The sequence below is a fragment of the Girardinichthys multiradiatus genome, chromosome 17 (genome assembly GCF_021462225.1).
Source record: "Girardinichthys multiradiatus isolate DD_20200921_A chromosome 17, DD_fGirMul_XY1, whole genome shotgun sequence".
Classification (NCBI taxonomy): Eukaryota; Metazoa; Chordata; class Actinopteri; order Cyprinodontiformes; family Goodeidae; genus Girardinichthys; species Girardinichthys multiradiatus.
In genome coordinates this window covers 20,920,757-20,933,180 of record NC_061809.1, presented here as the reverse complement: position 1 = coordinate 20,933,180, position 12,424 = coordinate 20,920,757, and the positions used below count along the sequence as shown (strand labels likewise).

The window sequence follows — 12,424 nt, the reverse complement described above, 5'->3', positions numbered from 1 at the left end:
TTTGTACTTTAGCAGAACAACCTGACATCTGAGAGTGTCAAAGGAAAACGTTGCTAATTTCCAACTGATGCACTGTCTATAAATGAGGCAAGATAAGGGAGCGAAAAAATGCATTGCAGCAATTAGCGGCTGAGGGACTTTATCAAAGGGCGCCACCTGGTGTGAGCAGAGAAGATAACAATACAATATAATACAACAGTATCATACAGTAATACAGTACAATAACAACAGAACATTAGGCTAATGCAAGAACTCTACACTACAAAACAGAAATCTACAAGCAACTAAATCAATGTGAGCAAGAAAAACAAATTTTAATAAATCTGGAATAAAACTGATTAGAAAACAGAGCTTAGAAACACAAAGAAACAGAATAATCTCAAGAAATCAATTCAAAATAACTTTAGTACTAAAGTAAGTAATTTAGTACTTTAGTACTTGCCCGTAGCCCACGCTATGGACAAGCTTAATTGATTTTCTGACACCCAGCTCTGGATTACTAAGTAAAAGTTCCTTGAGGCTCTGATCAGCCTAAAAAATAAGGTATGAATAACAAAAAGGAAACATTTCCATTTTATTTTACGGGAAATGTTAAATTTTCCAATAAGGGTGTTGTTTTCAGTCTTTTTACACATCTTTTGATGCATGTAACTGATTCCAAAAACTGTTAAAATAAAGGTTTACTCTGAAAAAGCAGAATAATGGCTACAGTTAGAGCATTTATTTCAGCAGCTACAGGTCCATCTACTTTAATGGAACTTTAAAGTTATGTCCATCAACTTCACTTTTCTGTTTTTTTCTTGCTTAAAAAGGTTCTCAACTCTCCAAGTTCAAAATATCAACCCATCTGTGCTCCTGTTTCATTAATTGCTCCATTAATTATCTCTTGGGTCAGGGGCATGGATAAAGGCACAGAAAGGTCCAGAGAGGAAGAGTAATTTAAATGCTAAACTTCTTCAGGAGCTCTTAAATAATTTGTGCTGCTCTCTGCTGTGGGATGCAATGACACTCCAGTCTCAGGGGAATCTGCTTGCAAAAAACTTCTTTATATGGAAGGGTAACTTTGAGGGGACGTCTGAATGGGTAGAACACAAAGACACAATGTGCCACAAAGCACACCAGGATCTCAGTCTCTGTCTACAATAATATCTATACCAAGATTTGAATAGCAGTGGGGCAACAAGACCAACAAGAGCTGCAGAACTAAGGATGAGAAAAGAAAACATACTAAAAGAGGTAAGACAACACAAGGGTGTGAATGAGGAGATTTATAAATCAGACAAGATACGGTGGTGTGAAAAAGAAATGCCCCCAGGATTTGCCCTCTAAACTTAATAATTGGCTGAGCTATCTATGCTTGGTAGGAACAACTACCATCAAATGTGTGTAACTGACGATCATCAGTCTTTTACCTCTCAGTTTTAATTAATTGTGTATTTGAGCTACATTAGATAATTTTCCTCTATGAATGGCTTTTTTAAAGGTCATGCTACAGAAGGTCAATTAGATTTAGGTCAGGGCTTTGACTAGACCACTACAAAAATTAATTTGTTTTTGGAGTCATGCATAGGTGAACTTGTTGGTGTGCTTTGGATCATTGTCCTGCTGTACAACCTAGGTGAGCTTAGGTTTAACATTATGAACTCATGGCTTCTCCTTCATGGTCAACAAAATTTATGGTTCCACCAATTACAGAAAGTCATCCAGATACTGAAGTAGCAATGCAGCCCTACACCATGGCACCACCACAATCATGTTTGACTGTTGGCATGATGTTTTTTTCTGAAATGCTGTTCATTTTACACCCGTTGTGACAGGAGGCACATCTTCCAAAACGTCCCTCTTAATTCTCGTCTTGTCAGCAGAATATTTGACATGAAGGCCAAAATTCACTCAGCCTCTCTAAAACTGATTAAATTGTGAACACTGGGCCTAACGGAGCCAACTGAGACCTGCAGTGCTTTAGATGTAGTTTTGGGTCCTTTTGTGAACGTCTGAATTAGCTGTTCATGCATTGTTGAAGTAATTTTGGTAGACCGGACACTCCTGGGCAGGTTTCTTACCTATCCATTTTTTTCTCCAATTGTGAAAAATGGCTCTCACCGTGGTTCACCGGAGTCACAAAGCCTTACAAATGACTTTGTACCCCTTTCCAGACTGTTAGACGTCACCAACTTCATTTTTATCTGTTGTTGATTTTCCTTTATTCGGTACATGATGTGTTGCTCTTTGAGATCTTTCAGCCTACTTCATGTTGTCATACTGGTTCTATTTAGGGATTTTTTAAATTCTAGATTCTGGCAGGAATGTGGCCTAGGTGTGGCTAGTCAAAGCGAACCAAGTTTTCCAAAACTTTGGTTAATCAATTAATTAATGATTTAACAAGAGGGGTATTTTAATTTCCAACCACACAGGGTCAGCTTGGTATGTATAGCTTTTATCACTTTTATAAAAGATCAATTACAAACAGCTATCTGTGTTTTCTCTGATTATTTTTGTCTGAAATACACAATTGTGTCAGGAGAAAAAGTAGAAGAACTCTTTAAGCGGGCTAATACTTTTATCACAGCTCAGTAAAACTGGGTGCTGGGAATATTAATCACAAAAAAACAAATTGGAGAGAGGCAAGATTTGAGCTGACCTGATATAAAAGGACAGAGGAAAGGTAGCCTTCATATCAGAAGACATTATTTGAGGTAGCAAAAAAACAAACAACCCCTTTACAGAAAAATGTTTTAAATACACTCATTGGCTGTCATTAATGCAGAAAAGTGCACCCCTTTACAGACATACATTAAAACTAATTTTTGTATCAGTAAAATGTTTATTTATTCTGACACTAGATGCCAACCAACCATGTTGGTGTTTTTTTTTACCTGCACATTTCCGTTCTCTTGTCCCAGAGACACTGCAGACGGATTCCTGCACATACAAGTACACCGGATCCTAAACGGCAACTCCTCTGACTGGAACCGCACGGACCCTGTTCTGCCATCCCGCACCTGTGACACAAATGCACAAGACAAGCTGATAAAGCCATATTCTGGTACAGTTCAGCTTCATATTCTTCTGCAAATGAGTTTTCCGTACAGCTCACCTGGAGTCTGTTGCAGTTGTCTGCAGCTGACACGATGATTTCCTCTTCATTAAAGAGAACGTCTGAATCTCTCTTCAGACAGATGGCTGAGGATGTGTGGACCTTCTCGGTCTCCCATAGCTGCAAGACAGGACAAACGAGCCATGTGAAGCCTGATTCTGCCTTATTGAAGATTTCTTTATGAAACAGTGATGTTCTGAACAAACTCCAGACAGTTTTCAGCCCATAAGGCCCAGAAATTGACCCATGACCTGCTGACCTACTCATCCTTAGGCAGGGGTAAATGTGTCATTTTGATTCATTTTGCCATAGAACAGCTTGTCTCACTTTTTATTACCATTTATCTGCTAAACTGCTTTCGGCAGCTGGGTGGGACTCCGGATACTGCCGTCCAGAGGTTCACTCCTTATTTAATCGTTCCGAGTAAGGAGATCCTCAAGGATCCGTTTTGGGGCCATATTTATTGCAGATGATGAATAAATCTATTTACAATCCCTACTAAGGCTTTAAAAAGTTTTATACTTATTATGTTTTGGTCTTGCGTACCGAGCCCTCTCTACTTATTTCAGTGAAGCTGAATTGATCCTACAGATTATAAAAAATGAGTATAACTTGTCCTGGAAGCTGGTCTATATCCGTTTAAGAGGTTGTGGTGATTAAAAAGACCGAAAGAATGTGGACCATTTTCTTACCTGTTACAGAAAACAATACAAGTAGATTTCAGGTTCAAACGGTTACAACAATCAGCACCAATATTCAGAGTTCCCAGGGAATGTTTAGCCACTTTAAAGAATAAATGCAAAAGATATTTCTATTCAGAATTTAAATATTAAAACCTGCAAAACCACAGAAAGGAAGCAAAAAAGAAAAAAGTGAAGCGAAAAAGGAAAGGGGGACAATGTCTGAGAGGAAAATGAAAAGAAAGAAAAGCAAGAAAGAAATACATTAAATTATAAACACCAAGAAAACTATAACAATGAAAAAGTGAAAACTAAAGATGCTTTCTCTAACGGAACATAGAACATTACACATCTAATTGTATGCAACTTTTAAACCGCATTAGCTGGTTTTTCTCGGATCAGTGACTGGCTCTCCAGCTATTTATTCTGGTTTTAAACACCAATAAGAAAGAGACCTTAATAATAGCTCCTAGTCACCTGCATTCTAAAACCAGACAGTTGCTTGTTTTTGCCCAGCAACCAAGTCTAACATAAGAAATGTAGGAGTTACATTTGATTCCTCATTATGCTTTGGCTCATGCATCAGATGCATTTCTCGTTCCAGTTTCTTTCATTAAAGAAACATTTCTAAAATACGAGACATGGTCTACTGGCCAGATCTGGAGAACATTATTCATGTATTTGTGTTATCGTGTTTAGACTGTTTTTGTTTTTTTTAACCGGTCTAGACATTCACTGCAAGCTTATCAGTGTGTGCTACTAAAACTAGCACACACTAAAATCAACCTGGTGCAGACCTCTTTACACCGGCTCCCCCTGGATTTTAGAATTTGGTTTAAAGTATCTCTTCTCACCTACAGGGCTGAAAATTGCCAAGCTACTTATTATTTGTGTTAGCCGTCCATCCAAGGCCCAGAATTCCCTGGTTGTTCCTCTTACAAACCAAGGGGGATGTGGCCTTTTAGTCTGTGGCTCTGAAATTCTGGAAAAATTGGCCTCTTAACTTCGCTTCGGTGACTCCAGACATTTTTTTTAAAAAACAAGTAAAAACCGTTTTTTTCTACCAGCCTTGAATGTTATGATTTTATTGTGTTTTTTTTTTTTTTATCGACTTCATACTATCCACATCTTAAATGTGATTTAGGTTATACAGCACTTTGTGACTGCTTCTGTGAAAGGCTTTCATTTTACCCATTTGCTTACAAAGACATCTAAGTTCCCAGTTCCACAGGAACTCTGAAATAAAACAAAATCATCTTCTGTGTAAAGTCCATTCGTTTTTTTGCAGCACTAGTGGCCTTTTATATTTTGTTATTTGAAAGTAGGCAGACAGGAGCAGCCTAGCTATGAAGTCCGTAGCTTCTCTGGCTCATCCTCCCAATCATCTACAGCAGGAGAGGCAATCAGGAAGGAAACGCGTACTCATACTCATCATCCCATTGGTTAGACAGATTACTGTTAGCAGCAAACACTCTGATGGAGTCTGGCAGAGAAGCACAAACTTCTTCTTCTAGACTAAGCGCAGGTTTGTTGGAGCGCACACCAAGACACTCAGCAAGGTCAGATAGAGACAGACTTATTAAATGACCCAACTTCACACAGTCCACTTCTCTCATCCTAGATCTCAGAGTAACAGAGGAGAGCAGTTGTAATGAGAGAAAACAGGAGTTCAAAAACCCACATCCCTGAAGTCATATTAGCTTTTCTGTCAAGGGCGAGGATCTGCCAAGTGTTGAAAACTAATTGGTAAATGGAGTGAGGTCCAAGTTAGGTTCAAGGATCCTTGCTGCAACAAAAAAGAAGTAACTTATCAAAACCAAGACGTCCTACTTTCCTTAGAAGAATACATGCAGTTTCTAGCCATGGTAGTTCAACACCACAGAACAGTCTTTGGGCTGTTTGAAACCTGAAAGCTGTGACCCCTGAGGTTATGTCTCCGAGTCTTTGTCCTACCGCCTCCATTGCAGTCCTCACCCTGTGTCGTCCTGACCAGAAGAAGTCCACTAGAGTCTCTTGTAGAGGTTGTACTAGGGGTGCTGGTGCAGTTAGCACAGTCAGCTTATGCCAGACATTAACTAGCAGAACCCTTCTCCTGTAGGAGAGCTGAGGCAGCAGCCATTTAGTTGGACACTCAGAAGAGTTTTCAACATTTAGACAATAGGACTGAAAGCATTTTTCTCCACACCATTTAATTTCCATACTTCTGCAGACTTGGATCTCAGACTTTTCCACACTTTTGAAGACTGGGTGGGAACGCTATATAATTCTTCAATAAAACAAAGACAGGAGTGAAAAGGTGTTGGATTCTAAATGTATTCTTTCCAGATTCTGGCAAACGTCCAGTAAAAGGATTTATTTACAGGTGGTTCTGACCTGTTGCAAAACTTTAATCTTTGTCAAATCATGCCATTTGGAAGTTGCCAGTTTCCATGGTGACGAAATCATTGAACAAGCCTGCAGACTAAATCTGACAGACTTAAATAACACACTTGTTTTATCAGGGAGTCATATACTAGAACACATTAGGTAAGGTCACCATCTACTGTACTGTACATAACAGTATTTAAAACAATCTTTTCCTTCTTTTACTCATCTTGCGATCGTTCCTAAAGATTAGGATCTAAAAACAGAGTGCCGATAGTTATCCATCTGTCTCCCCATGTAACGCCATTGGGACACTTCACACTTATGAAGCATCTTACCCTGACTGTCTGGTCGTCGGAGCAGGAGAGCAGCTGTGAGCCGTCATTAGAGAACTGAACACGTTGGACCCAGCTCAGGTGGCCGCTGCAGTCGGCCCTCTTCTTGTTTTCTTCAAGATCCCACAGCTTGAAAGAAACAACATTGGAAAAACATTTCTAACTGCTTCAAATGCACACTATTAAACTAAATTAAAGGCTTATAAACCATATTTAGCATGCAACATATTTACAGCGTCCTCCTCACCAACTGGCACTTCTGGGAAAGATGCACTGTAACATAATCTTGCAACTTTTAATTTATTGTTAGGAAATAATCTTCTCCATTTTTTGCCAATAGGACAGCACTTCATCTTCTTCTATAACATTTTTCAGGATTGGAGAATACAGTAAGAGGGACCTGTTTTTTTAAGTTTTCTGGTAGACGTCACGCGATAGCACTCTAACAAGGTTAATAAAGTCTTTTGGTGGAGAAACAGCCCCACAGCACCCCAGATCCTCCACCGTACATAACAGTGGCCATGAAGTGCTTTTCGACATACTGCTCCTTTGTTTTATGCTGACCCAGCTGGAAAAAAGCTCAAACTTAGTGTTACGACTGCGGTTGTAAGCTCTTTTTTTCTTTTGCCTCTCCGTGATTGGTGGACCCATATGAAGGAGGAAGCGGACTGGTTACCTAGGCGGACATGACTTATAAGATGACGCTGCTGTGAGCTGCTCGTCGTTCATCCTCTGCTCATCCCAACCAGACACACCTTTGTCTGAGATGCCAGAAACATTGAGGAGTTCGTAGGGGGAAAACTGCCTTTTATTTTAATTCCAGTTGTCTCCTGTTCATTTTAGTTAGGGAGGTAAGTGATTGTCATGTGGTTTATTTATTTCTGATAAGGTTAGTTCAATTAAAGATATCAGATAATTTCCTTTTGTTTGTTGTTCTGGCCTAAATTTCACCATGAAGTTATTCTGCTCCTCTCTTTTTCAGTGTTAAAACATTCACATCACTGTAAATAAAATCTGTAAAACTGCACTAACTGTGTCGTGGCTTTTTGAGGTCTGACGAGGACGGATCATTTTCATGTTATGGTCTGGCCATCCCTAAACAGGTCATAACATTAGTCTCACCTGACCAAAGCACATGGTCCCAGCTAATGTCCCACCAGAGCAAACTCCCTGATTACGGCTGTGATGGTAGGACAGTAAAAACATTTTTTATGGTATACCTCTTATACATTTTAGATTTATTATCTTAAAACAAGCAAGATAAGAATTTTAAAACATACTTCAATTACATATATTTTATGGGACCTGAAAGAAGTGCCAAAAACTGTTGCACTGGCATTGGTTACCACCCTTAGTAAATGCACTAAAGGATGGATTATTAAAATCTTTCAGTGTGAAATTAGGCTTTGATTCATTTATTTTAAGACGTCTTATACATCTTTAACCAGAGGTGCCTTTAAACATGGAGGACACTGCAAAACATTTTCTTTGTTTCTGAAGAAAAAAAAAAAAACAACAGGACACCAAGTAAGTACTTGGATAGCATGTGCTTGCTTTGTTGTTTCTATACCTCCACAGCATAATTTGAGAATGCTAGTGCCAGCAGGTTACTGGTAGGACAGGTGTGACAGTATTGCACCGTGCTCAGACGATTCGTCTTAATCTCCAGCAACATGTCCGACGTCTGGACATCAAACACCTAAGAAACAGTAATGGCAAGACAACATATCAGGGTCTAGTCTCGAGTTAGATAAATAAAACAGAACAAAACTTCTTGGTAATTCCTACTTAAAGTGAAAGCATATGATTTCTGAAAGCTCCACATGGATGAAGAGCACCACATTTATAATCAGGACATACACTTTGAATACACTCTCTATCCTGCATTCTTCAACAAAACATGGGCTAGGAAGACTGAGCAGAATGTGACCTTGCAGTATTAAATCCATATACATGGCTTTCATCAAACAGTGACTAGCAAAAACCAGCACATGACCTCGACGCATTCATTTTCCTGCGTTAATTCTCACCAAAGCAGCATTTCTGGCGGCGCATATGATCCGCGTGCCGTCAGCGGTCCAGGTGCTGCACTTGACAAGAACCTCCTCATCGTCGCTTTCTGAAAAGAAGGTCTTCACATCGATTGTCTTCCACTCGTTGGCTGTCGACACCTGGAACAACTGTGTGTACACGGCACATGGACACAAAACCAAGGTTTTCATATGAAGCATGCGATTTGTTAGGGATGATTAAGATTAAATGACTACAATAGGATCAACAGTAAATTTTGCTAAAGTAGTCCAGCTCTAAAATGTATTTTTTAAAGATATTCCTAGTTGAAAAAAAGTTTTTTTACTGGATATTTTATTTCTGAAGGAAGAAAGTTAGGTTTTTGCTAAAAGTGTGAAGGTTCTTTAGGTAAAAACAGACTCCTTAATATCCAATATTACACAACAACAGCTAAAGCCATGAATGCATTTATATTACATTGATTGATAGTCACCTTAACGGTGCCGTCATTGGAGGAAGTGGACAAATAACTATCATCAGGGGAGAAACAGCAGTGGTTCACCGGCTTAAAGTGACCAAACATGGTGTTCTGGGAGGACGGCTTGTTCAAATTCCAAATCTAAAAAAACCCCAAAAAGAATAGGAAATGTGTTAAATATTGACCTAATAACAAAATGAATATGATAAGTGCAAAGGAAACCCAAGAAATTTCTCACCTTGACATTTAAGCAGCTGTCGTTGGAGCACGTGGCCAGTAGGAGGCGCCGTACTGTGTTAGTAAACTCACAGTGGTTGACCTGCTCCTCATGTTCGTCTTCAAAGACCCTCAGCAGCTTGCCTTGCTCTATGTTCCAGACCTACAGAAGATAATCAGATATTTAAATCGTAGCATTTTAAAAGGTATCAGTTTGTGTCATTTTACTGGCATTTTTTCATTAGATGTTGTGCTACAGTGTTTCATGCAGGGCTAGTGCACTGCACACCTTGACTTTTCTGTCACTTGAGCAGGTTGCTATAAGATGGTCATCAGGGGAGAAGGCACAGCAGAGCACTTCATCATCGTGGGCCTGGATCTCTGTGAGCTTCTCACCTGAGGTACTTTTAAATACCTGAGAGCAGAAATATGAGGATATCGGGTAAAATCAAAAAGACAGAAATGACATTTAATTGCTACATTGATGCGTTCTCTCTGCAGATACCTTCAGTGTCTTGCTGGCTCCACAAGAAGCGACTTTGGTCCCATCGTGGGAGAAGCGGGCGGAGTAGATGGAGCCCTGGTGAGGGTGGATCACCAAACGGGACAGATTTTCTACACTGCTCTTATTTCTGTAAAGATATATATATACAGGTCCTTCTCAAAAAATTAGCATATTGTGATAAAGTTCATTATTTTCCATAATGTCATGATGAAAATTTAACATTCATATATTTTAGATTCATTGCACACTAACTGAAATATTTCAGGTCTTTTATTGTCTTAATACGGATGATTTTGGCATACAGCTCATGAAAACCCAAAATTCCTATCTCACAAAATTAGCATATCATTAAAAGGGTCTCTAAACGAGCTATGAACCTAATCATCTGAATCAACGAGTTAACTCTAAACACCTGCAAAAGATTCCTGAGGCCTTTAAAACTCCCAGCCTGGTTCATCACTCAAAACCCCAATCATGGGTAAGACTGCCGACCTGACTGCTGTCCAGAAGGCCACTATTGACACCCTCAAGCAAGAGGGTAAGACACAGAAAGAAATTTCTGAACGAATAGGCTGTTCCCAGAGTGCTGTATCAAGGCACCTCAGTGGGAAGTCTGTGGGAAGGAAAAAGTGTGGCAGAAAACGCTGCACAACGAGAAGAGGTGACCGGACCCTGAGGAAGATTGTGGAGAAGGGCCGATTCCAGACCTTGGGGGACCTGCAGAAGCAGTGGACTGAGTCTGGAGTAGAAACATCCAGAGCCACCGTGCACAGGCATGTGCAGGAAATGGGCTACAGGTGCCGCATTCCCCAGGTCAAGCCACTTTTGAACCAGAAACAGCGGCAGAAGCGCCTGACCTGGGCTACAGAGAAGCAGCACTGGACTGTTGCTCAGTGGTCCAAAGTACTTTTTTCGGATGAAAGCAAATTCTGCATGTCATTCGGAAATCAAGGTGCCAGAGTCTGGAGGAAGACTGGGGAGAAGGAAATGCCAAAATGCCAGAAGTCCAGTGTCAAGTACCCACAGTCAGTGATGGTCTGGGGTGCCGTGTCAGCTGCTGGTGTTGGTCCACTGTGTTTTATCAAGGGCAGGGTCAATGCAGCTAGCTATCAGGAGATTTTGGAGCACTTCATGCTTCCATCTGCTGAAAAGCTTTATAGAGATGAAGATTTCATTTTTCAGCACGACCTGGCACCTGCTCACAGTGCCAAAACCACTGGTAAATGGTTTACTGACCATGGTATCACTGTGCTCAATTGGCCTGCCAACTCTCCTGACCTGAACCCCATAGAGAATCTGTGGGATATTGTGAAGAGAACGTTGAGAGACTCAAGACCCAACACTCTGGATGAGCTAAAGGCCGCTATCGAAGCATCCTGGGCCTCCATAAGACCTCAGCAGTGCCACAGGCTGATTGCCTCCATGCCACGCCGCATTGAAGCAGTCATTTCTGCAAAAGGATTCCCGACCAAGTATTGAGTGCATAACTGTACATGATTATTTGAAGGTTGACGTTTTTTGTATTAAAAACACTTTTCTTTTATTGGTCGGATGAAATATGCTAATTTTGTGAGATAGGAATTTTGGGTTTTCATGAGCTGTATGCCAAAATCATCTGTATTAAGACAATAAAATACCTGAAATATTTCAGTTAGTGTGCAATGAATCTAAAATATATGAATGTTAAATTTTCATCATTACATTATAGAAAATAATGAACTTTATCACAATATGCTAATTTTTTGAGAAGGACCTGTATATGAACTCAAAAACAGTAAAAACACAGTCTGATAACAAGCTTTGTGTAAAAGGACTAATGTTTAAGTACAAGATACCTTAAGTGACACCAAATGATCCCACTACAGCTCATTTTATCCATTAGGCATTAAAATAATTAAAATTTAGCATTAAAATTAAACTGTTTTCATACATTAATTCGAAGTAAAGCTTCCCCCTATTGGCCCTGTTTAGTGCCTGCTGCCGAGCTTGTCTGTAGACCCCCGAAGAGTGTGGCTGAGACAGAGCGAGCTGCAAGACGTCAGGGAAAGGACGCTGTTCCAGGTGGTGGCCGCTCAGCGACAGAAACTCCTGGAACTGGCTGCGCAGTTCACTGTTCTGGGTGGGCAGAGAGCACAACTTGCACTACTGCAGGAAAACTCCGAACTGACGCAAAGAAAGTAGCTATACTTGCTACATTTTCTAATCATGTTTACTGACCTCTTTGTCCAGAATGGGTCCGTACTCCACATAGTCATTGATGAGGTGGGCTGTACCCATTATCTTTGCCTTGATGCTGACCCAGTCCAGCGACAACATGAGCGAGTAGAGCTCCTAACCCAGAAGGACAACGGAAGTAGACACGGTGAGAAAAGATGTAAAAAAAACTGAGAAAAAGCTTAAATTGGTTTTTATGTGCAAACCTAAAAATCTGGGTACACCAATTGAACGGCCATGCTGGATCGAAGCTGGCCCAGATTGAGAGTTAGAATGAGTTCTAAGTTTTACCTGGGACATGTTGGCTTTGGCCATGTGATAGGGCAGAAATCTGATCCAATAAAGGCATTCCTTATCTCCAGACACGGGAGAAGCCTCTCTGTAGTGATGCTGGTACTGGCGCACCACCTTACCGTGAAGACTCTGAAATGTGAACATTTCTACATGTCATTTTTTATAGTTGAGTAGCAGAATGAAAATGTCGCTCAATTAGCAGTACTCATATTCTCAAACATTACAGTAAAT

General features: G+C 40.2%; 1 protein-coding gene across 1 annotated transcript in view; it reads right to left on the bottom strand.

Annotated features, from left to right (window-relative positions):
- apaf1 (apoptotic peptidase activating factor 1) overlaps nt 1-12,424 on the bottom strand; it is a 59,346-nt gene that overhangs the window by 36,569 nt on the left and 10,353 nt on the right. The window contains exons 10-21 of the mRNA XM_047389263.1: nt 12,191-12,322; nt 11,903-12,016; nt 11,616-11,800; nt 9,686-9,812; nt 9,470-9,595; nt 9,203-9,343; nt 8,980-9,105; nt 8,507-8,656; nt 8,047-8,175; nt 6,480-6,605; nt 3,098-3,217; nt 2,877-3,002 (exon numbers count right to left, since the gene is read on the bottom strand). Coding sequence (XP_047245219.1) covers nt 2,877-3,002; nt 3,098-3,217; nt 6,480-6,605; nt 8,047-8,175; nt 8,507-8,656; nt 8,980-9,105; nt 9,203-9,343; nt 9,470-9,595; nt 9,686-9,812; nt 11,616-11,800; nt 11,903-12,016; nt 12,191-12,322 — 1,602 coding nt within the window. The remainder of the gene's footprint in view (nt 1-2,876; nt 3,003-3,097; nt 3,218-6,479; nt 6,606-8,046; nt 8,176-8,506; nt 8,657-8,979; nt 9,106-9,202; nt 9,344-9,469; nt 9,596-9,685; nt 9,813-11,615; nt 11,801-11,902; nt 12,017-12,190; nt 12,323-12,424) is intronic.